At 39.4% G+C, this 22020-nt stretch overlaps 1 protein-coding gene across 6 annotated transcripts in view; it reads right to left on the bottom strand.

The window, feature by feature from the left end:
- The window catches only part of RHBDD1 (rhomboid domain containing 1), a 164225-nt gene that overhangs the window by 127054 nt on the left and 15151 nt on the right, over nucleotides 1-22020 (bottom strand). For 5 of the 6 annotated variants that reach the window (XM_017887018.1, XM_017887024.1, XM_017887020.1 and 2 more), the window contains exons 2-3: nucleotides 7328-7850; nucleotides 5118-5250 (exon numbers count right to left, since the gene is read on the bottom strand). In XM_017887018.1, coding sequence (XP_017742507.1) covers nucleotides 5118-5250; nucleotides 7328-7760 — 566 coding nt within the window. In that variant the 5' untranslated portion in view covers nucleotides 7761-7850. Of the gene's footprint in view, nucleotides 1-5117; nucleotides 5251-7327; nucleotides 7851-8403; nucleotides 8571-22020 lie in introns of those variants that run through there. The other variant, XM_017887023.1, reaches the window with a different exon arrangement.

Here is a 22020-nt window from a genome sequence, read left to right as displayed (position 1 = left end):
AAAAGCATGCAGCAAAACCTGTGGGGAAAATATTACAGAGGTGTGTTAGGGAATTAATATTATATTATTTTTATGGATTTCATGTTTATAATATTTGTCAGCTCTTAAAATTTTATGAACTGTCTTTCCCTTTCTCCTTTAAAATTTTTACATTTTTGTGCAGTTTTGTACCTTTTTCCTAAGGAGAACCCACAAAACCAAACAAGCTTGAAGTCTGTAAAACTAAGATCAGCCTTTGTCAAACATTCATCTTCCTCAATTCCTTGCCTTGGGGTCTTAACCCCCAACTCCGAATTAATCTCATCAAACAAGTGTAAAAAGAATAACCAATGAGAAAGTCATCCTTTATAAGTCTCCCTAAAATAAACAATCCAGACAAGGATAACCACTGATCTATACAAAAACCGTAAGACAAAAAGTTACTGGAAACAAGTTATCTGCATGGTGTCCAAGTGTCACCTCATATAGTACTTGCTAATTCCAAAGGGATAAATGTGCCCTTATAATGGAGACTACCTTAACCAAGTAATTAAACTTATAATTCCTAACAGAGGAGCCACCTAGCATGTATGTCCTTCCTGATGTAATGAAACATGTATCATCCCTATGGAGTATTATTGCCAAAAAAGAGCCAGTTTAATCTGAATGTAATTAAGCCTTTAGACCTAACTTTCAGTTTCCAGAAATGCAAGGGATAGAGGGACAAGTTAAACAAGCCCCAAAGGAAACAAGGAGACGAGTCTAGAGTGTGGGATATTCTAGAAAACAAGAGATCTGATATCTTTAAAATGTCAATTTCATGGAAAAGTAAAAAGGTGGGAAGACCGTCTTAGAATACAAGAATAAATAAATATAATAATCAAAGGTAATACGTGAATTTTGGATCCTGGTTCTCCTTGGGCCACAAGAACAGTTATTAAAGACATTTTGAACACTAGGAGAATCTGAACATGAACCAATTACTAAACAACATTAAAGAATTACTGTTAATTTTCCTTTGCATGACAACAGTAATGTGGTTTTGCAAAATTATATTTTTATGTTTAAGAGACGCCTGATGAAGTTTTTAGGGGTGAAGCTACTATGTTTACAACTTACTGTCAAATGGTGCATCAACTTTTCTTTATGTTTGAAAATTTATAAATTTATAAATATTTTTGAAAATAAAAAATTGAAACAAGTAGAAAATAAATTGAAAATAAAATTTAAATTGAAAATAAGTAAATTGAAAATCTGTATAATAAAAAATGGAAACAAGTAAAAAAATACATATTTTTTTTATCTCATTTGATCAATCTAGCCAAAGAGTTTTTAGTTGGATCAAAGTAATTTTATTCTTCTCAAATATTAGTAATAAAACAGTATCTAAAGCCTAGGGGGTAATGCTTTCAGCTGCCATATTTTACCAAATACAGTGGATCCCTGAACAACATGGGTGTGAACTATGCAGGTCGACTTACATGAGGATTTTCTTCCACCTCTGCTACCCATGAGACAATAAGACCAACTCCTTCTCCTCTTCCTCCTCCTCCTCTATGTGAAGATGATGAGGATAAAGACCTTTATAATGATCCACTTCCACTTAACAAATAGTGCATACATTTTCTCTTCCTTATGATGATCTTAAAAACATTTTATTTTCTCTAGCTTACTGTAACAATACAGTATATAATACATATAACATACAAAATGTGTGTGTATGTTATCGGTAAAGCCTTACCAGTTTTTGGGTAGGCTGACTTACCAGTCAACAGTAGGTTATTGACAGTTAAGTCTTTGGAGTGTCAAAAATTATACACGAATTTTCAACTACATGGGGCTCAGGACTCCTAACCCCAAGTTGTTCAAGGGTCAACTGTAATACCCCAGGGTCCAAATGCAGCCTAGGCTTGCTTATCTAGTGTTTAAGAGTGGCTTATGGGCATTTTTAGACTGCTGTCATTAAGGATGAAAAAAGTCAGGTAGGAGCAAAGGAAAGCAGGGAGTGGAAGTCAAACAAACAAAAGTAAATAACAGCTGATTTATTAATTTTAGAAAGAAAAAGAAATTAGGTATGATTCTATTTAGGAACAGTGTACACATCCAGAGATTTACTTTGTAATAAAAGGGTTGAGTACTTCTTATTGTTTATAAAGAGGTCATTCACATATGACTCCTTAAAACTGACTTACTAAACAGAGAAGGTAAGTAATATCCCATTTCACAGGTGAGGAAAATGAGGCTCGGAAAGGCTATGTACCTTGCCCGAGATCCCACGGCCAGTATGTGGGCCTGGCCCCCTCACATTCAACTGCTCTCCTCTAGCACAGTTGCTGAGTGGTTCTTTTACTCTGGGTGATGTTCATGATTCTCCACTTTGGTTTTCTGTCTAGATGGCCTAAGGCTCAGGTGAGAATGCACAGAGGTCCATAATCTGGCTAGAAGGTAAAACCAGGCAACACATCCCCCTTCCTTCCATCAACAGAATCTTGGGGGTAGGAGGTGGGAAGGGACAGGAGCCCGGTCTAGGAAGGAGGCACCAGAGGTGGACTGCACATCTCCCTCCTTGGACGCCTCTTCAGACACTATCACCTATCAGGGTCCCAGGACATGAAGGAAAATGGAAAGCCACGTGTGAAGCAGAGCAACCTCTGAAGTAAGTACACACAGAGACTGTGAGAAGCAAAAGCACCACGTGAATGAGTGAGACTGCTTCACTCTGCCATCAAGTCCACACCCCTCATACTCCTCACAATGCCTATTTGGAGTGGCTTTCCTTCATGAAACTCTGTAACTGTAACCACGGAAATTACTAATTCTGTGGCTTTCATAAAACACAGAGGTCCACCAAATGTTTGCTTTGGCAGATTTTTTTTTTCCTCCCAAAGGGCAGCCCATACAGTCCTGCAATAAAGCAAGCTTTGTTGTAAAGATTTACAGTGTTTTCCCAATGAAAATTCTAATTGACAACCATCAGGCAAATAACAATGCATTGCAAAGAGAGCTCCAGTTTCACCCATTCTTCCAAGATCCATCTCAAAGAAGCATTCACTGCTTAGGTTTCCTGGACCGGTGTTTAGTGTAGTCTTTATTTGGATACATGCATAAGTAGATGCTTGTATATTAGAAGTTTATCATTCACAGCAGTCAAATCTTAAAAATCAAAAGATTTCAAGTTCAAAGACAGGAAATTTCATTTACTTCCCAAGCTCAGAATTACCGGTCCCTCCACACAGAATATGCATATGACACAAAAACACAACCATGCCTTTTCCATGTAAGTTGGGGGGAACCCTAAAAAGTGAAATGCATAAAAGCTCTTCAGAAATAGTTGCATAAGAATATCAAATGCACTGTTATTCAATGGATTCATCACAGGATAAAAGTTCAAATAGCAGAGGGAGTGATTTTCATATGAATGCTGGGTGTTGCCAGTCACATACAAGAGCCTATCATTGACACAGAGAACCAAGTCACATCAAGCAAGTCAGAGGAGCATTGAGTGACAAGGTATAGAGAGGGCTGTTCAGATAAGGGACAGACATTACTGGATGCTTTTTCAAAGAAAACTTTGAAGATTTTGTTAGACTTTCTTCGTGGAACTGCCAAAAGTAGCAATGCAATTGTAAATGAGTGGTACTCAGGGGCCACATCACTGCCATTTATAGGCCAGCTGCCAGGGGCTGCCCGTGATGGGAAATTAGCATTAAAGAAGGACCCAGAGTTACCGGGCTGACACACAGCCCAATGAGAATACTCTCGCATAAGGTAAGACACCCAGCACAGTCACACAAATCAAAACCAAAATAAAAACTGTCTGTAAAGAACAGTAGCAAACAGAAATCTTCCTTCTTTCTGAACCTTCCTGAATCTCACCCTTCGCCAACGTCCAGTCCCACAGTAAAAACAAACATCATGTATTTCCAGTTGTACAAGACAGATTAAGGAAAGTGAAGCTGGTGGAAGAGGCGGACAAATAACACAACTTATCCTCCTTTTCTAAACAAAAAGCAGAGAAAGGAACCAAAGGAAGAAAGTGCAGCATGAATAGGCAGGAGCCCCAGACAGGAGTCGGGGGCCTGAATCCTCATGAGGCTGGTGTCTACCACAAACTGTTTGCTGACAAATCTCTTAACCTTCCGAATTTCCAAATCCTTCTCTGTAAGGGAAAAAATTCATCTACATCAGCAGTTCTGAAACTGCACTTCCTGGAGCTCTAGGGTTTTGTGGAGGTGCCTCCTCTGAGGAAGCCACAGCAACATGGGAGTACGGTGAAAGGGGCCCCATGCCACCTCTCAACCCAAAAGACTTCAGAGCTGATCCATTTCACATTTTGAGTGTCAAGTAAAGCCTTTTGTTTAAAAAGTTCTATTACCAAGACAACTGACAGCTAAAATGGCTTAAAAGCATTAGATCTGCCGGGCGCGGTGCCTCATGCCTGCAATCTCAGCACTTTGGGAGGCCAAGGTGGGCGGATCACGAGGTCAAGAGATGGAGACCATCCTGGCCAACATGGTGAAACCCTGTCTCTACTAAAAATACAAAAATTAACTGGGCGTGGTAGCAGGAGCTGTAATCCCAGCTACTTGGGAGGCTGAGGCGGGAGAATTGCTTGAACCGGGGAGGTGGAGGTTGCAGTGAGCTGAGATCACGCCACTGTACTCCAACCTGGGTAACAGAGTGAGACTCCGTCTCAGAAACAGACAGACAAAAAAAAAAAAAAAAAAAAATTATAAGTCTGTTATATAAAATCAAGTAATTCAACAATCTCGTATAGCTTTTAATCTTTTATAGTTATATGGTTTCTATGTGCTTCTTTGGAATATTGCTTTCAGAATTAACCAGCTGATTGGCCAGTTAATATTGATCCTCAAATCTGTATAAAAGTTTCTCCTAGTCAAAAAACGAGGAATCTGCAACTCAGTTAGGACAAGTAACCCACAATTATACAGCTCAATGGTTAACAAGATTTAAACCCAGAAATGTCTGACATTAAAACCATTAAGCTTGATTCTGTCCTAATAGATAAAGAACAAACCTCACTGTGGAAAACAAGTGGTTTCCTTGTTATTATTGCAATTTTTTTCTCCATGGAACATCAGGTTCTTCAACTGTATTCCCTAAAAGAAAACACTTACCCTGGTGAGAATAAATGAATAGCCACAAGTTCGACCCAACAAGCAAATCTGTTCGGTACAGGAAAGCCCAAAATGTTGACAAAGCCTCCAGGGCAATAATGGTTGTTAAGAACTTTCAAAGCAAACAAAACTCCTAAAAGAGAATGAAGAACATGCAAATATTAACAATCCAAAATAGGAGTATCAATATTTACAAAGAAAGCCAATTAAAAGTGAAAATGATTATTCGATTACATCCAACCTTGTGCTTTAAAACATACCCTATTCCTTAAAGTCCTGCGTTTGGTAAAAAGACAACGTTAAAGGCAGTCACGCCTTTGATGTTTCTAAATACAGAAGTTCATATTGGTGTTCAGTATGCTACTAAATACATAATACCTAACACGTGAATACAATACTATCATTGGTATTAAATGCCAGCGAACTGTACACTATAAAATAGCTATGCTATATAAATTTTAACTCAATAAAAAATACCAGTAATTTGTATTTTTCTAACCTCTATGGAAAAACATGTTGAAGGCAGGGCATACATTCTTTCTTCTCCCACAATTAGTTGCATAAGGATACATCTTGGAAGGAAAGGGGAAGGATGTCAGGAAAAGCAGAAGGAAGGATTAGATTTCCTTGTTTCAGGACTACTTCTCTCCTCCCCTTCACATTCTAGTATTTAGAACACCTAATTTAAATCCTGCTGGAAATTTTGGTCCCATGAAATATCCGTAAAAAGGAACTAGTGACGAAGAAGGTGAGAGACAATGCATCATACAGCTAATATGCAGACTGGGTTCAAATCCCAGCTCCATCGCTTCCTAGCTGGGTAACCTTGTGCTAGTGACTTCACTTCTCTGGGTCTTGGCTTCCTCATCTATAAAATCAGGACAACCCCTCAACAGTCTGCAGGTGATCAGAAAAAAAAATTAAAAATAAAAAAAGTAAAATAAAATCACGGCCAGGCACAGTGGCTCACACCTATAATCCCAGCACTTTGGGAGGCCAAGGTGGGTGGATCACAAGGTCAAGAGATAGAGACCATCCTGGCCAGCATGGTGAAATCCCGTCTCTACTAAAAATACAAAAATTTGCTGGGCATGGTGACACGTGCCTTGTAGTCCCACCTACTCGGGAGGCTGAGGCAGGAGAATCACTTGAACCTGGGAGGCAGAGGTTGCAGTGAGCCGAGATCACGCCACTGCCCTCCAGCCTGGCGCCAGAGCGAGACTCTGTCTCAAAACAATTAATAAATAATAAAATAAAATCAAGACAATCCCATCTCCACATGGATCTGCTGTATAAATTAAATTGGTTAGGTTATGCAGAGTGACTATCATGACTCCTAAAACAGGACCAGCATGCCATACCAGGGTGTGGTGCATTTATTAACAAAATCATCCAGAGGCATATGCAGGACAGTTCCAGGTGGACTTGGACCTATGTAGTTCTCCCCCTCCTTTCTCGCTTGTAGTTCTCAAGAATAACTGTGGAAATATGCTGGAAATTCAACACCCTGAGATAAAAGGGGGCTGGCTGAAACAGCCTAATCCTCTCCCCGAATAGGATGTCTTTCAAAGCTTTGCCCAGTGATTCATGTGATTCCCAGGTTTGTACCTGGCTGCCTCTTCGGGGTTCCTTCTCTGCATGAAAGGAGCACACACAGTCAAGACTCCAACAGCCCTGGGCAGCTTTTCGAGCCTTGAAGGACGGGCTCACAATGAATCCTAGGCTCCTGTTGTCCCTTGCTGCCTAACTGTAAATACTAAATCTGCCTCATGTAACTTGTTGCAGATGAGCGTGCTCTGTCTAACCAGGTGCAGACAAGTTGGTAACCAGAGACAGCACACTGAGCCTACTTCCCAAGCACAGTCACCCTTTTTGAGACCTCCCTATTACAAATACATCTGTGGGTCTTTCTGTGACCCTACCATATGGAGCTGGTGCATATTTCCAATACTATGTCTTCTATAAAACCACCTCCCAGCAGGTCCTAGTGCAGACTGTCTAGAAGTGAATGATGCAGCATAATGTAAAATAGCAAAAACTAGTCCCTGCATGCTCCAGCCTCCTCTTCAAGATGCAAAGCATCAGCAGCCATTAACCACTCAGAATTTGGTTCCTCTCACCAACTAGGGACCCACACTTCATAAAATGACAGCAGCCACACCTCCCTTGCTTCCTTTATGCATGCAACCTCAAAATTTTGTCTCCCTTACCTGAGAAACCTACAGCACAGCTCCTTTTGAAGTCAGGTTCATCCATAAATTCGGCAACAGCAAATTGCAAGAGCAGGTATACCACTCCAGTAAGTACAGAAAATGTGGTGATAACATAGGCAAACCATCTACTTCCCAGTCTTCTTTCTAGATGTATTCCTTTCCAGAGCATGGATGCCATATTGAAATACAAATGCCAATCATCAGCATGGTGAAGGGGAGAGAGCAGTAAACGCTGCCAGTCTTTTTGCTGGCAACACTTCTCCACACTAAGGCAGGAGCTGTACAGTGGCTTCTGAGGGTTCAAGAAGAACCAGATGTTGAGGGCCAAAGTTGCTAGGGTGACAGGTGGAATATTGTTGATCCCAACATTGAAGATTTGAGAAAGGAGTAGAATAAGCCCAGTATTTATCCCTCTTGATCTTCGTTGCATGGCCAGATATCAGGGAAATAGCTCAGCAATGGGAAAACGTGGTCAGGTAGTCAGTTTTAGGTATCTAGGGAGATACACAGACAGCTGAACCTAAAACACAAAATGCGTGTGAAAAACCATCAATTAAGAATTAGTACACGTATAAGACATACTCACTTCAAGACAAACTCCCATGAGGTAAATGCTACTACTCATTCTAACAGAAATATTTATGTTCAACATCTTCTACAGTAATATCTAGGATGCTGACTGACACCCTTCCTTCATTTTACATTCTAGAATAGAAATTTTATCCCAAATCCCAATGCATCAGTTAATGGACAGTTTTCTCTGACAAACACGTCACGAAATTAACTTGACTTCCTTATAAACAAACATGTAACCTCATGAAAAACCTACAAAGATAGTGTGCAAGCATTAAATGATTTCTACTCAGAATCCTAGCCAGGATTCTTTACCCCCTCCATTTTTTTCAAAGAAATATTTGATTTTGATATGTTAGAATGAGTTTGCTCCAAAGTTTTTAAACATCAAGAAGCAAGTTTGAAGACACAAGCATACATTGTCTTGAATCTCAATTTCCATGCTGCCAGATACCAATGGTCTGACGTCTACTTTCACAACAACTTCAGCTTTTCGTTACCTCCTCTACAAGCCAAATCCCGGGTTGATACACAGTCCTTGGTTTTAAGAGGCTCACTTTCCACCGAGAAATAAACCAACAGTGACCACATGATGTTCTAACTGCAGTGAGAGAGGGAACCCAGAGCACAGGCACAAACGCAGCCTGAGGTGGTCATCTAACTATAAGAACTATGAGATCTAACATTAACCCCAAATCAAGGGTGATATTGTTGATCCCAACAATATGATTTGGGGTTAATGACAATGAGAAGTTCCATGGCTTACTAGCCCGCTTCTCCACCCCGCTGGACCTGGGCTGGCATTGTGACATGCTTTGGCTAACAGAATGTGGAGGAAGGGATACTACATGAGCTCCCAGCCTACACCTCAAGATGATTTATAGGCTTCTCTCTTGAAACCCTCTCAAGCAACCATGTGAACGTTAGGCCAGTGTGCTGGGTAATGAAAGAAAGGTACAGACTGCAGTCACCCTGAAGGTCCTTGCCACTGGTCAGCTACTACTCCAGAAGTGAAGCTGTCTAACTGACCACAGATATACAAGCGAGTCCAGTTGAGCCCAACCTAATTTGCTGACCCACAAAACAGTGAGCTAAATAAATGGTACTTGGTTTACTTCACTGAGCTTTGGAGTGGTTTGTTATGCAACAATTACAACTAATACAGAAGGTACTGCCTTTGGGGAGTGCTATGGTTTAGGTGTTTGTCCCTCCAAAACCTCATGTTGAATGAATGAACGAATGAGTGTATTTATTTGTTTAGAGCCCGAATCTCACTCTGTAGTCCAGGCTGAAGTGCAATGGCATGATCTTGGCTCACTGCAACCTCCACCTCCCGGGTTCAAATGATTCTTATGCCTTAGCCTCCCGAGTAGCTGAGATTACAGGCATGTGCCACCATGCCCGGCTATTTTTAGTAGAGACTGGGTGTCACCATGTTGGTCAGGCTGGTCTTGAGCTCCTGACCTCAGGTGATATGTCTGCCTCAGCCTCCCAAAGTGCTGGGATTATAGGCAAGGAGCCACTACGCCCGGCCTCATGTTGAAATCCGATCCCCAGTATTGGAGTAGAACCTAATGGGAGGTGTTTGAGTGGGTCACGGGGAGTATCCCTCATGAAAAGATGAATGCCCTCCCTGGGGTCAGGGGGTGAGTGAGTTCTCACTCTTATTAGTTCCTGCCAGCGCTGATTGTTAAAAGAGACTGGCACCTCCCCACTCCCTTGCTTCCTCTCTCACCACATGATCTCTGCACATGCTAGTTCCCCTTCACCTTTCACCGAAACGGAAGTGGCCTGAGGCCCCCACCAGATGCTCAATCTTGAACTTTAAGCCAGAAGAACTGTGAGCTAAATCGACCTCTTTTCTTTATACATTACTCAGACTCAGGTATTTATAGCAACCCTAAACAGACTAAGACAGGGAGAAATTGGTTTATGCTCATGGGAAGAAGCTAGTAAGGGACGAGGTGCAGGCCGAGACACAGATAAACAAAAAGGATGAAGTGCTTGGAGGCAAGAGCCTTTTCCTCTTAACAGAAAGAAAAGAAAAACAGGTGTAGCTATGGATATTAAATAGATTAGGTGCAAAATGTTGAAAAAGTTCTCATCTAATGGTTTCTGTTTTCTCTATGGAGATTAATTGGCCCCCAACCAAACAGGTAATTCACTCTTATACCCTAAGGACTCTAACTGCACACTGGACAATGCATGAGCTTTAGAGTAAAAAAAAAAAAAAAAAGGCAGGATTCTCCTATCTTCCAGGTCTGTGACTTGGGGCAAATCATTTAAACTTTCTGAACTTCAATTTCGTCACTTTAAGAATCATAAAACCTCCTTCCCAGGATTACTGTAACATGCTTGGAACAAAAGAGCTGCAGAATAAACAGTAGCTACTACTTTCATTTCTATAAAGTAAACTTACTTATGTGAGAATTAATTCCTTTGCAAATGGTAACATCCCAAAAAGACTCAAATGTGTGTGTGCACACACAGACACATACAATTAGCCATATACCTACACATGCATGCACACACACACACAATTAGCCATATACCTACACATGCATGCACACACACACACATACAATTAGCCATATACCTACACATGCATGCACACACACACACATACAATTAGCCATATACCTACACATGCATGCACACACACACATACAATTAGCCATATACCTACACATGCATGCACACACACACACAATTAGCCATATACCTACACATGCATGCACACACACACACAATTAGCCATATACCTACATATGCATGCACACACATACACATACAATTAGCCATATACCTACACATGCATGCACACACACATTATTGGCACAACCCCATGTATTAGCACAACCCAAGTTTCTATATTGTTATTATTGTAGCTCTGTAGCATTCTTATGAACTAGAGAATTTAATGAAATTTAAACTGAAATGCTCCCAAATAACTCTAGATAAATGACCTATATTTTTCACATTAGAACTCAAGTCAATTTTCAAATCTTTTCCTACTGTGACTTTTTTGTAATTCTCCTAAATTTATCAACATGTGTGTACACGTGTGCACACATACACATAAATATGTATATTATATATATCAAACATTATTACCTTTAATAGGAACAATGAAAAAACTGGCCTTGATCACTGATCAGTAAATAATCAGCTTACAAGAAATGACAAAATAAACCCTTCAATATCATTGCCAAGAGTGTCTTATGATGCTGGGCTTTATGTAGCAGAAAATCAAAACTAATTACATCTTTGCTCAAGAAAAACTTGCCCCTCAATTACAATCATTAGTAATGAAGAATATAGATAAAAGGACAGAATTCCCAGTTTTACTTTACACTGTGTTCCAGGCTCTGATTGTACTTTCCTAAGTTACTTCTGGCCAGATGAAAAGGTGTCTTTGTGTCTGCATCCCTTCACACCTCCCAGCTCTCCACTGTTGAGGGCTCCTGCTTCCATGGGACACCTTGCTTTCCTGAGGCTTCACTCCTCCTTCCAACCTGTTTCTCTGCTGTTCACTTCTCCTCTATCCCTACTGTCTCCTGCACACACTAAAGGGCTTCTTCCACTTTCATGATTTTTGTAATTCTTTTTATCAGGATGATGCCCAAATTTCTATTTTTCAGCTTTGATTTCTCAGCAGGTTCCAGGGACATAATCTTAGAGGAAAATATAGTTTGCTTGCTGTCTTGGTTTCTGAAAACTGAATTATCCTTTCTCACAGAACAATGATTCAGCCATTCCTTCTTTCACTCATGTATTTAATAAATATTTATCAAGTGCCATATGCATGCCAGTCCCTGTGCCAGGCACTGGAGGTACAGCAAATAACAAAACACTTATCTTCCCAGCCTTTAAATGGCCTACTTATACTTGTTGAAGGAATAAAAATATTGTCCACAGGAAATCAAAAGAGAAGTAAAATTGTGTGGCTTTACTTCTCCATAAATGCATACTTAATGCCAAAGGAGATATAACCATAGCCAATGTGAGAAGTGCTTATCTCTTGGGCTCCACCTTTGTAAACAAAGGCCATTAGAGTCCCAGTGTAGGTAGAACATATGTTTTGAGTCTTAAGTAGTAGGAAAGACAAATGAGTCCTAGTTCATAACAACTGTAGAGCAGTTTCCTTCCTAATGTTACCAAGTCAGCCATCTAAGGTGAGGGATGCAGCCTATCAAAAGACAACTTAGAAAATCCAACTTAACCATGTAAAGATCAAATCTGTAACCTGACCTTGTGGGCCAGAGAGGCACGGTTCTAGGAACACCAAGGAAGACAGATCACAGTAAGTGAGCACTGACTATAAAATGAATATTGTTAATGTTTTGACTATCAAATACATAGATATTTTTAGAGCGCTGCGCTATCTGAAAGATCACAGAGGCATCATCAGTTATAGCAACTTATCTGTGAACTGAAAACCTGTAAAATCTGTTGGGTTTTAGAAACGGTTTATGTATTATAACTTGTATCCAGACCACAAGCCAGTTACCAGAGTTCAAGAAAGGACAGTCTCCGTGCTCTCGTACCTTACAAACACACCCTCCCCACCAGACTCTACGTACCCCAAGCTGAACACTGGACTGCCCCTTCCAAATCAGCTCCTCCTCTCATGCTCTCCACCTCAAGACACGGGATTTCCACCTATCCAGTTGTTCAAGCCAAAGATTCTGTAGAAAGGTCCTTGACATGTCCTTTGACCTTAACCTTATTACCCTGCTACTCCCAAATCCTATCCATCAAGTTTTATTAATTCTTCTAAACAGTTTTTTTATCAATCTACTTCTTTCTAGCTCTAGGGCCACTACTTTAGTCTGGGTCACCATCATAGCTTGCCTGATTACCATAAAATCCAACCAACTGAATCCTCTGCTTCTCCTCTGATACCCACTAACTGTTTTCCACCACTGCTTAGCATAATCTTGTATAAAACTGAAGTTGGACTCCCCAGTAGTAAGCCTTTGATGGGTTGTTATCACAGCAAGAATAAGTCCAAACTCTTTCCCATAACTATATGCTTATATCACCAGTTCCCTGCCCACCACCCAGGTGGTCTCATCTCAAGCTGGTCTCTGCATCAGTCACTATGCTCCAGTTGCATGGGTGCTACCAAATCAGTAGCTCCAGGATTACAGTATAAACAGCCAAGGACAGGAGTATAAACAACCAAGGGCAGGAATAACCTTATCCATTTTGATCACCAACAGTACTCAGAGCCACCATAGGATCACCACAAATACACAGTGACAGGCATATGGTCCATGCTTAGTAAATGCACTTGTCCCTGGGTATCCATGGAAGATTGGTTCCAGGACCTCCAACAGATACCAAAATCGATGGATGCTCAAGTCCCTTACATAAAACAGTGTAGTATTTGCATATAACCTATGCACACCCTCCCATATACTTTGAATAATCTCTAGGTAACTTATAATACCTAATACAACGTAAATACTTTGCAAATAGTTGTTTTATTGCATTGTTAGGGAATAATGACAAGAAAAAAAAAGTCTGTACATGTTCAGCACCGATGCAATCATCCATTTCCCACCCTACACCTGCCAAAAATTTTCAGTCTGTAGTTGGTTGAATCCATGAACACAGAATCCACGGATATGGAGGCCCAACTGTATTTCTCAAATGACTCAAGATTAGTGTTTTTTTTTAATGTGTCTACATTATATGATAAATGAAACTGATTAAGAAGATCTGAATACCTATGACACGTTCATCTTTAAGTATGTTTCCTGCAATTTTAACAACTTTTCTCAGAGCATTGTACATACTATTCCACTTAGCATTTTTAGGTCCATGACAGTATTTATAACGTTAATCTCAACATTACAGAAATAAATCTCTGATCCATTTAAAATGTATTGATAAGTTGCTTTGCCAGAACTATTTGACCAAAAAAAACCATTTTAATTATGTAATAATACAGACTAGACAGTACTATATCAAGGTTGTAGCAGAGAGAAATGGAAGGTTTCTTGAAATATTGATAGGAAAATTAGCCATATTTACTTTTAATGAGAAATTAAAAATTAAACAGGTATGTAATAAGAAAGACTAAGCAGCTAGAACAAACAAAAGAAACTGAATTCATAACTTGGGAAACCAATGTGTCTCAAGGGGACAGAAAGGAGTAAAAGGGAAAAGAAACTAATTACAGTGATTTTCAATTCTACTTACAAAGCAGAAAATATTTCATCATTATCATTTACTAAGGCAGTATATATCTCAATTTCCAGATTTAAATGTTCAATAAGAATTGAGACCATTAAATTGCAAGAATATATACCAGTTATAAATTCTATTCCCAATTTGGTGTCTGCTACTAACAAAATTAATTTCACAAGAAAGACAGGAACTATAGAGTCTTAATGGGAGTAATCAAATGCTGTTCTGAAGATTGAGACTTCCATATTACTAAAAGTATAACAAATTCCAAAATTATTCACCAAAATATTCTTAAATTGTATGTTTTTTTTCCCCTTTACGATTCAAGAAAAGTCTATCACTATATAATTGAAATATATTAATGCTATATCATTAGCACTACTTTCATGCCTTTGGTAAGTTTCATTTAACAGTTTTGAATATTTGAAGTATATGCTCCAAGAAACAGGGGAAAATTTAGGTTTGTTCAAGTCATTTGGCAAGAGTCCTCTTATCACTCAAACTCAGTACTTTGCTAATACCTGACCTTCCAGATGCTTAACCCATTTATGCTGGAGGTTGCAATTTTTTGTGTGTGAAAAACTAGACCTTGGTGATGACCTTGAACAGTAGGATATAAATAACTCCCATAAGCTTAGCATTCCAATAATGGAACACTAGGCATAACTGGGATTTAGCATTCATCTTTAAAAGCTGAAATATAACTCGCATACCATAAAATTCAATCTTAAAGAGCACAATTCAGTGTGTGTTTTTTTTAGTATATTCACGAGGTTGTGTATATCTAGTTCTAGAATTTTCATGACTTCAAAGAGAGACCCCATACCCATTAGCAGTCACTCACTCACTTCCCACCTAGTGCCTGGCAACAATTAATCTTTAATACGTTCTGTCCCTATCAATTTGCCCATTCTGGACATTTCATATAAATGAAGTCACACAACATATGGCCTTTTGTATTTGGCTTCTTTCCCTTAGCATAATGATTTCATAGTTCATCCATGTTGTAGCAGGTATCAATACTTTGTTTCTTTTTATAGTCAAATAGTATTTCATTGTATGATTATACCACATTTTGTTCATCCATTCATCAGCTGATAGACATTTGTTTCCACTTTTTGGCTCTAATGAATAACGCTGCTATAAACATTCATGTACAATTTTTATGAACATATGTTTTCGGTTCTCTGGGGTATATACCTAAGAGTGAAATTGCTGGCTCATATGGTGACTATATGTTTAACTTTCTGAGTAATTGCAAAATTGTTTTCCAAATTTCTATACCATTTACATTCCCTTCAGCACCGTACAAGGGTTCCAGTTTCACCACATCCTCAACAATGCTTGTATTTATCCATCTTTTCTTACTGTAGCCATCCTGGTGGATGTGAAGTAATACTGATTTTCATTTCCCTAATGACTCATGATACTGAGAAAATGCTTAGATAGTCATTGCTTAAAATACAATACAAATACACACATGTTCACAGGCACACACACAAGCACACATGTACCCAAACACACATACACATACACACTCCCTCACACTTTCTACAGAAAATTATTTAATGAGCTCAGGTCAAGAGAAATCTTCAGAAAGAAAGGTGAAACCACAAAGAAACTGTCCTGGTTAAACTGCAAAGACTGCAGCTCTACCATTGCCCTGTGATATAGTATGTTGGAAGGGAATGCGAATGTACTCCAATGGCAAGATATTGCTTAGGCCAACACATTTGACTACAAATTCTGTGCAATTATTTAGAAAAAAAAAAAGGTTAGTGTGTTTTAATAATGCAAACAAAGCAAAAATGCTATGAACATAGCAAATTATTTATACTAAACATAAAAACTTCCTCTGCTTTTTTAATTACAAGAGCTAGACAGCAAATTTGTGCATCACAAATAGTGCATTAATGTGGTCAAAATATACACAAACACTAGATGCATTTTTTCTCCCTTATTTTGTTTCATTACAGTCATCTTTCTCTGTGAATAAACTGAACTGGAGCTTTTCTTCCAACCCTTGTAACTCTCTCAGGAATCTTATTCATTCACGGCTTTTCTAGTCCAAACTTATGAAATTGTTTGCTCCACTTGTTACTGTTACTATAGAGCCAATGGATGAGAACATTTTAGTCCAAGATAATAACAATAAAATTCTTTGTTCTTCCAATAAAACTACTTAGCATAATTTTATTTTCTTAAAAGCTTTAGTTTCCTTAGGTTCCAAGAGAATCCAGTTACAAAATGCAGATTTTCAAGATAGTTTTGAAAATAAGAAAATGGTATAATATATATTTGCATTTAGTGAAAAACAAGAATTTATTAACTGAATACTCACAAAGTAATCTGTTTTCTCTTTTCAAATACATGAATGCATTTTGAAAAGCTCTGCTATATGCAAAACATAGTTGTTTGAATAACATGTAAATTGTGCTTTTAAAATGTAATATTTAAATATTTAACATAAGGGCAGATGGTATGGCTTCACATCATTACACCATGTTCAATTTACCAGAATGCATATTCTACCTGAGTTGATTAGTAAATAGGGAGTCCTGGGGGTATAGCATGGAACCTTAGTTAGACAGCATAATTACTTGATGACTAGTTGCACATAAATGACATTTTTTTTCTGGCTATCTAATCTGTTAAATGGCTTCCAGAGCTACATTAATGATAAAATCAGAGGGAATTAGAGTAAGGACCTCTGTTTCCTTCCTTCACATTAATGGCAGAGATACAAAGAAATGAAGACAATTAAATGAATGAAAACTGACTTCATGAATAAAAAATAAAAACTAGAATCAAATTACATTAGGGAATCTCGTCTTTATGACTACTGTGACACTCTCTCAATAATTATATTCCAGTATCTATTCATGGAAATATCTACAACTTAGACTCCATTCCAGAAGCAATTGGGAACCGTGAGCATTTCCTCCTTTTGAAGCCTACTGAGATCTTTAATATGATGGTTCTCCAACTTCACACCCTCCATTGTTCCATATTAAGAAACCATCTCACCCAGCTGGACACAACCATTCGACTCTCTCTCTAATGACAGTTGCCTATATCTTTCTGACTTTAATTTATCAAACCTAGAGGGTTTTTTTTGCTTTTTAGGGACAGGGTCTCATTCTGCTGCCAGGCTAGAGTGCAGTGGTGCAATCATAGCTCACAGCAGCCTTGAATTCCTAGGCTCAAGTGGTCCTCCCACAGCAGCCTCCCGAGCTGGGACTACAGGCAAGTGTCACCACACCCAGCTATTTTTTTATATGTATTTTTTGTAGAGATGGGGTCTTGCTGTATTGTCCAGGCTGCTCTTGAGCTCCTTGCTTCAAGCGATCCTCCCACTTTGGCCTCCCAAAGTATTGAGATTACAGGTGTGAGCCACCACACCCAAGCTCAAACCTAGAGTTCTTAAGACATAAAAGCTCCTCCTTCCTTTTTTCCTTCATACACCATCTGCCCAGATGAACACGAATACAAAATTTCTGATCCCTTAGTGGGATAATGTTCAGATGTGCTTTATAATAGCCTGCCTTTAGTAGCAATGCCACCCATGTGGAAGGCATGTATAGGTAAAATATGTAACCTCTGAGGAGCTGGGATTTAAGACCACTAAATGGACATATGAAGAATGTTCTAGACAGATAAGCCATTAATAAGAACGTATGTTATATGCTGAAAGATCTCAACAGAAATCAGGCCTTTATCACCTTACACTCTTTCCCTAGTCTATTTACACAGTACCTGACTCAACTTGCTTAAAATCCAATTTCACCACGTTGTACCCCCACCTCAATCCACCCAATGGCTTTCTATATTCATGGTTAAAACACTGCACAGTGTCTCAGGTAGTGATACTCTTTATGGAAAAAACATCTTTAAGCAGATTTTAAAAAAACGATGAATAGTGTCATAATGGAATGGACTCTGGAGTCAAGTGATTTAGTTTCAAATCCTGCTTAATTGCTTGGGAGCTACATGACATTACGTAAGTGTTTTTTTTTTTTTTTTTTTTTTTTTGAAACAGAGTCTCACTCTGTCACCCAGATTGGTGTGCAGTGGTGCGATCTTGGCTCACTGCGATCTCCGCCTCCCAGGTTTAAGCAATTATCCTGCCTCAGTCTCCTGAGTAGCTGGGATTACAGGTGCATGCCAGCACACCCAGCTAATCTTTGTATTTTTTAGTAGAGACAGGGTTTTGCCATGTCGGCCAGTCTGGTTTTGAACTCCTAACCTTGGGTGATCCACCTGTCTCAGCCTCCTAAAGTGCTGGGATTACAGGTGTGAGCCACCACACCCGGCCCTTAGGTTAAGTTCTTAATCAATCTCTACCTCAGTCTCCTCATTTATAAAACAGATATTAAGTAATAATAAGGAACATCTCATAGAGTTGTTGATGAGTAACATAGGTAAAACACTTAGAATAATGCCTGAAACATAAGTACTACATAAGTATTAGTAGATATTAAATATTTATCAACATTATCTGATCAACTTCAAGCTATTCATCCCAGAAATCAAGGTCTTATAATATTTACATACCTCCCAATAACTTTTATGCAATTATAGTTTAAAAGTAATTATATATAATTTGCTTCATTTCACTTAATTCTCACAATCCTGTGCAGGCGAAATTAGTTCCACCTTATCTACTAGCTGGTCTACCCACCACCTGCCAAGAAAAATCACTGAACTGTCCAGCTGCCCATTCTAAAACACGCTCTGTAGAGTTGCCCACGTGAGATGTACATCCATGGAGCTTCAGCCCTTCAGACTTTTTGGGGATGTTGAAATTTCAGTCCTTCACTTTCTCTGTCCAAGGTGCTTAATAAGCAAGGCCATTCCCACAGATGGGCAGTCACATGGACTCTATCACCACAAGAGGTGACGAAAGTGAATTTCTCATGCCTCCCACAGATCACATCTTGTGCTCAATTTAGTGAAAGTCCTTCCAGCAGTTTTGGTGTGAAACTACGAAAGACAGAAAGAAATTCTACTTTTTTATTACACAGATAAAGAAACCAAGGTGATGACGCCCAGAAGCTGGAGTGTAAGGACTCAAACTCAGCTCTTCCCACCAGACAGTGCTGCTCCACTGTGAAGCCCTGCAGTTTCCTGGCTCCCAGCTGTGACCCTTTTGGGGGCCCCTATGCCTGTGAGCAGCACCAGCATGCTGGCCTGCCTCAAGAAAGCCAAGTTCCACATTCTGCACTTCCACAGCATGTAGCAGATGCCTTAAATAGCTATAAGTAGTTAAATAAAAATCTTATAAAATTCTAGACTGTGATCTAGAGGCATGCCAGGAAATAGTTCAATGTTCTGCTTTATGGCCAATATTTTTTAACTTAAGCCACTAGACCAGGAACCTTTAGAAGAGATGTCAGTGACTTTTCTTTCACATAAATGCTTCCTGGAGGATAAGCTGAAGTTTGAATGTTTTAAAAGTACTAAATGGGCCAGGCGCAGTGGCTCATGCCTGTAATCCCAGCACTTTGGGAGGCAGAGGCGGGTGGATCACGAGGTCAGGGATTCGAGACCAGTCTGGTCAATGTGGTGAAACTCCATCTTTACTAAAAATACAAAAATTAGCCGGGTGTGGTGACACGAGCCTGTTGTCCCAGCTACTTGCGAGGCTGAGGCAGGAGAATGGCATGAACCCAGGAGGCAGAGCTTGCAGTGAGCGGAGATCACACCACTGCACTCCAGCCTGGGTGACAGAGCGAGACTCCATCTCAAAAAAAAAAAAGTACTAAATGGGACGAAAACAATGCTTCATTTTACTTCAACCTCCATCTGTAATATGCAGTGTAAAATTTAATTGGAAGTAAATAATGAGAAAAGAAAATCTGCAGGCTTGGCTCAGTGGCTCTCGCCTATAATCCCAGCATTTTGTAAGGCCAATTTAGGAGGATTGCTTGGGGCCAGGAATTCAAGACCAGTCTGGGAAACATAGCAAGACCTCATCTCTACAAAATAAAATAAAATAAAATAACAAAAAATTAGCCAGGTACAGTGGCACACACCTATAATCCTAGGTACTTAGGAGGCTGAGGCAGGAGGATCACTCAAGTCTAGGACTTTGAGGCTGTGGTGAGCTATCATAGTGGGCAACAGAGTGAGACCCTGTCTCTAAAAATAAGATTAATTAAATTTAAAAAATAAGATCTTACTGAAAGAGACAAGGTACGGCAATAAATTTTAAGTTAGATATTGTTTCTGGCAATTGTCTTAGTTCAGGCTGCTATAACTAAGTACCATAGACAGGAGGATTATAAACAACAGAAATTTACTTCTCACAGTTCTGCCGGTTGCAAGTGTGACATCAGGGTACAAGAATGGTTAGGTTCTGTTGAGGGCCCTCTTATGGGTTGTGAACTGTTTTTCTGTTATATACTCACATGGTAGAAAGAGAGCAAGAGAGCTCTCTGGCGTCCCTTTCATAAGGACTCTAATTCAATTCATGAGGGGTTCACCTTCATGACCTAATAACTTGCCAAAGGCTCCACCATATCCTTGTACCATCACTTTACGTATTCTAGAGTCACCAGAATTTCTGGAGCCATTGCACACAGACATTTTTACAAAATTTATTTTTGTAAACACAAAATTACTGTGGCAAAACTAAGGTGGCAGCTATAAAAATGGAAGTTTAAATTAACTATGGGAAAGTGATTTCAAATGATACTATCATCTATTCTAAACTACAGAAATGCAGGTCCAAGGCAATAAATAGAATCACCAAAAGAAACTGGCAAGTCAGGTCTTGATAATAAGTTCTATCCTAGGGATTCCACAAAATTCAAGGGGCAGTAAGATTGATTCAGACTGTTTATGGAAAGGTGAGATCAATTTCACTGAAGAGGAAATATGCAGCGTAGAAAGTATACATGGCTAAACCGAAGACTTCAGCAACTGTGCTGGCCTTGCCACCGAGGAGGAGGATAGAACAGCTGAAGAACTAAAAGATAAAAGAAGCCAACAAAAAGCCACCACCACCACCACCACAACAAACACCAAGCTTTACCACACTGAAGACTGGCTGTTGAGGGTAAAATATCCAAAGGAACTACATGCGTGTTGGTTTCAGGTAAAGGCAAAAGGCTGAGGAAGGGAACTGCAGATTTAGGAAATGCTCTAAACTACTTTCAACAACAATAGCAACAACAACAAAAAGGCTCATCTGTCAGTTTAACTAAATTACACAGAGCGAAGGTATAGGATTCACAATTAATTCACTCCAAGGGACGACAGACTTTTGCCAAAGTGAGAGGAAAAGATGAGGCCTTGGTAGTGCTGAGCGAGGTGTAGGGGATCCCCAGGCAATTTGGAAACTTGAGGTTAAAAAAAGCAAAAACGATAAAAAATAACTGGAGGGACTACTTCCCAGAGAGGTGACACTTCCACCTCTACTTTTGCCAGTTGTCCTGGTTCTGCCCATCCTGACTTGGCTCCTAGTTGTGTGGTCCTGGATATCCAAGGTCATCAACCTCCTGAACAACTGGTTTCTTTAGGCTCAGTTGGATCATCAAGTTGCTCTGCTGCACACAGAGCTCAGGAAGTTCAATTCTAGTCTTAAGACTGAAAATCTTTCTCCGTCTATTGTCTCTGCATTTGGGGGGAATGTGTTTGGAACCCACACACACCCTCGAATGCAGAGACATATATGCAGAAAAAGACATGGAAACACACAGAGAGAAATGGAGAGGAATTTATCCATTCTCCTTGATGGAAAAAAGTTTAGCTTCTTCCTTCCTTCCTGGAAGAGGCTAAATGTTAACAAGGTCATCAACGGGACTCAAAACAAATAACATACTGACCATCTTCCACAGGTGAGGCAGAGTTATTAGGCTCAGAGAAAAGGAAAAAAAAAAAAAAGGCATAGGGCACATTTATTGTTCCTTGTTTCA

The sequence above is a fragment of the Rhinopithecus bieti genome, unplaced genomic scaffold, assembly GCF_001698545.2.
Source record: "Rhinopithecus bieti isolate Rb0 unplaced genomic scaffold, ASM169854v2 scaffold_15336, whole genome shotgun sequence".
Lineage (NCBI taxonomy): Eukaryota > Metazoa > Chordata > Mammalia > Primates > Cercopithecidae > Rhinopithecus > Rhinopithecus bieti.
This window is presented reverse-complemented; position numbering and strand designations above follow the sequence as displayed.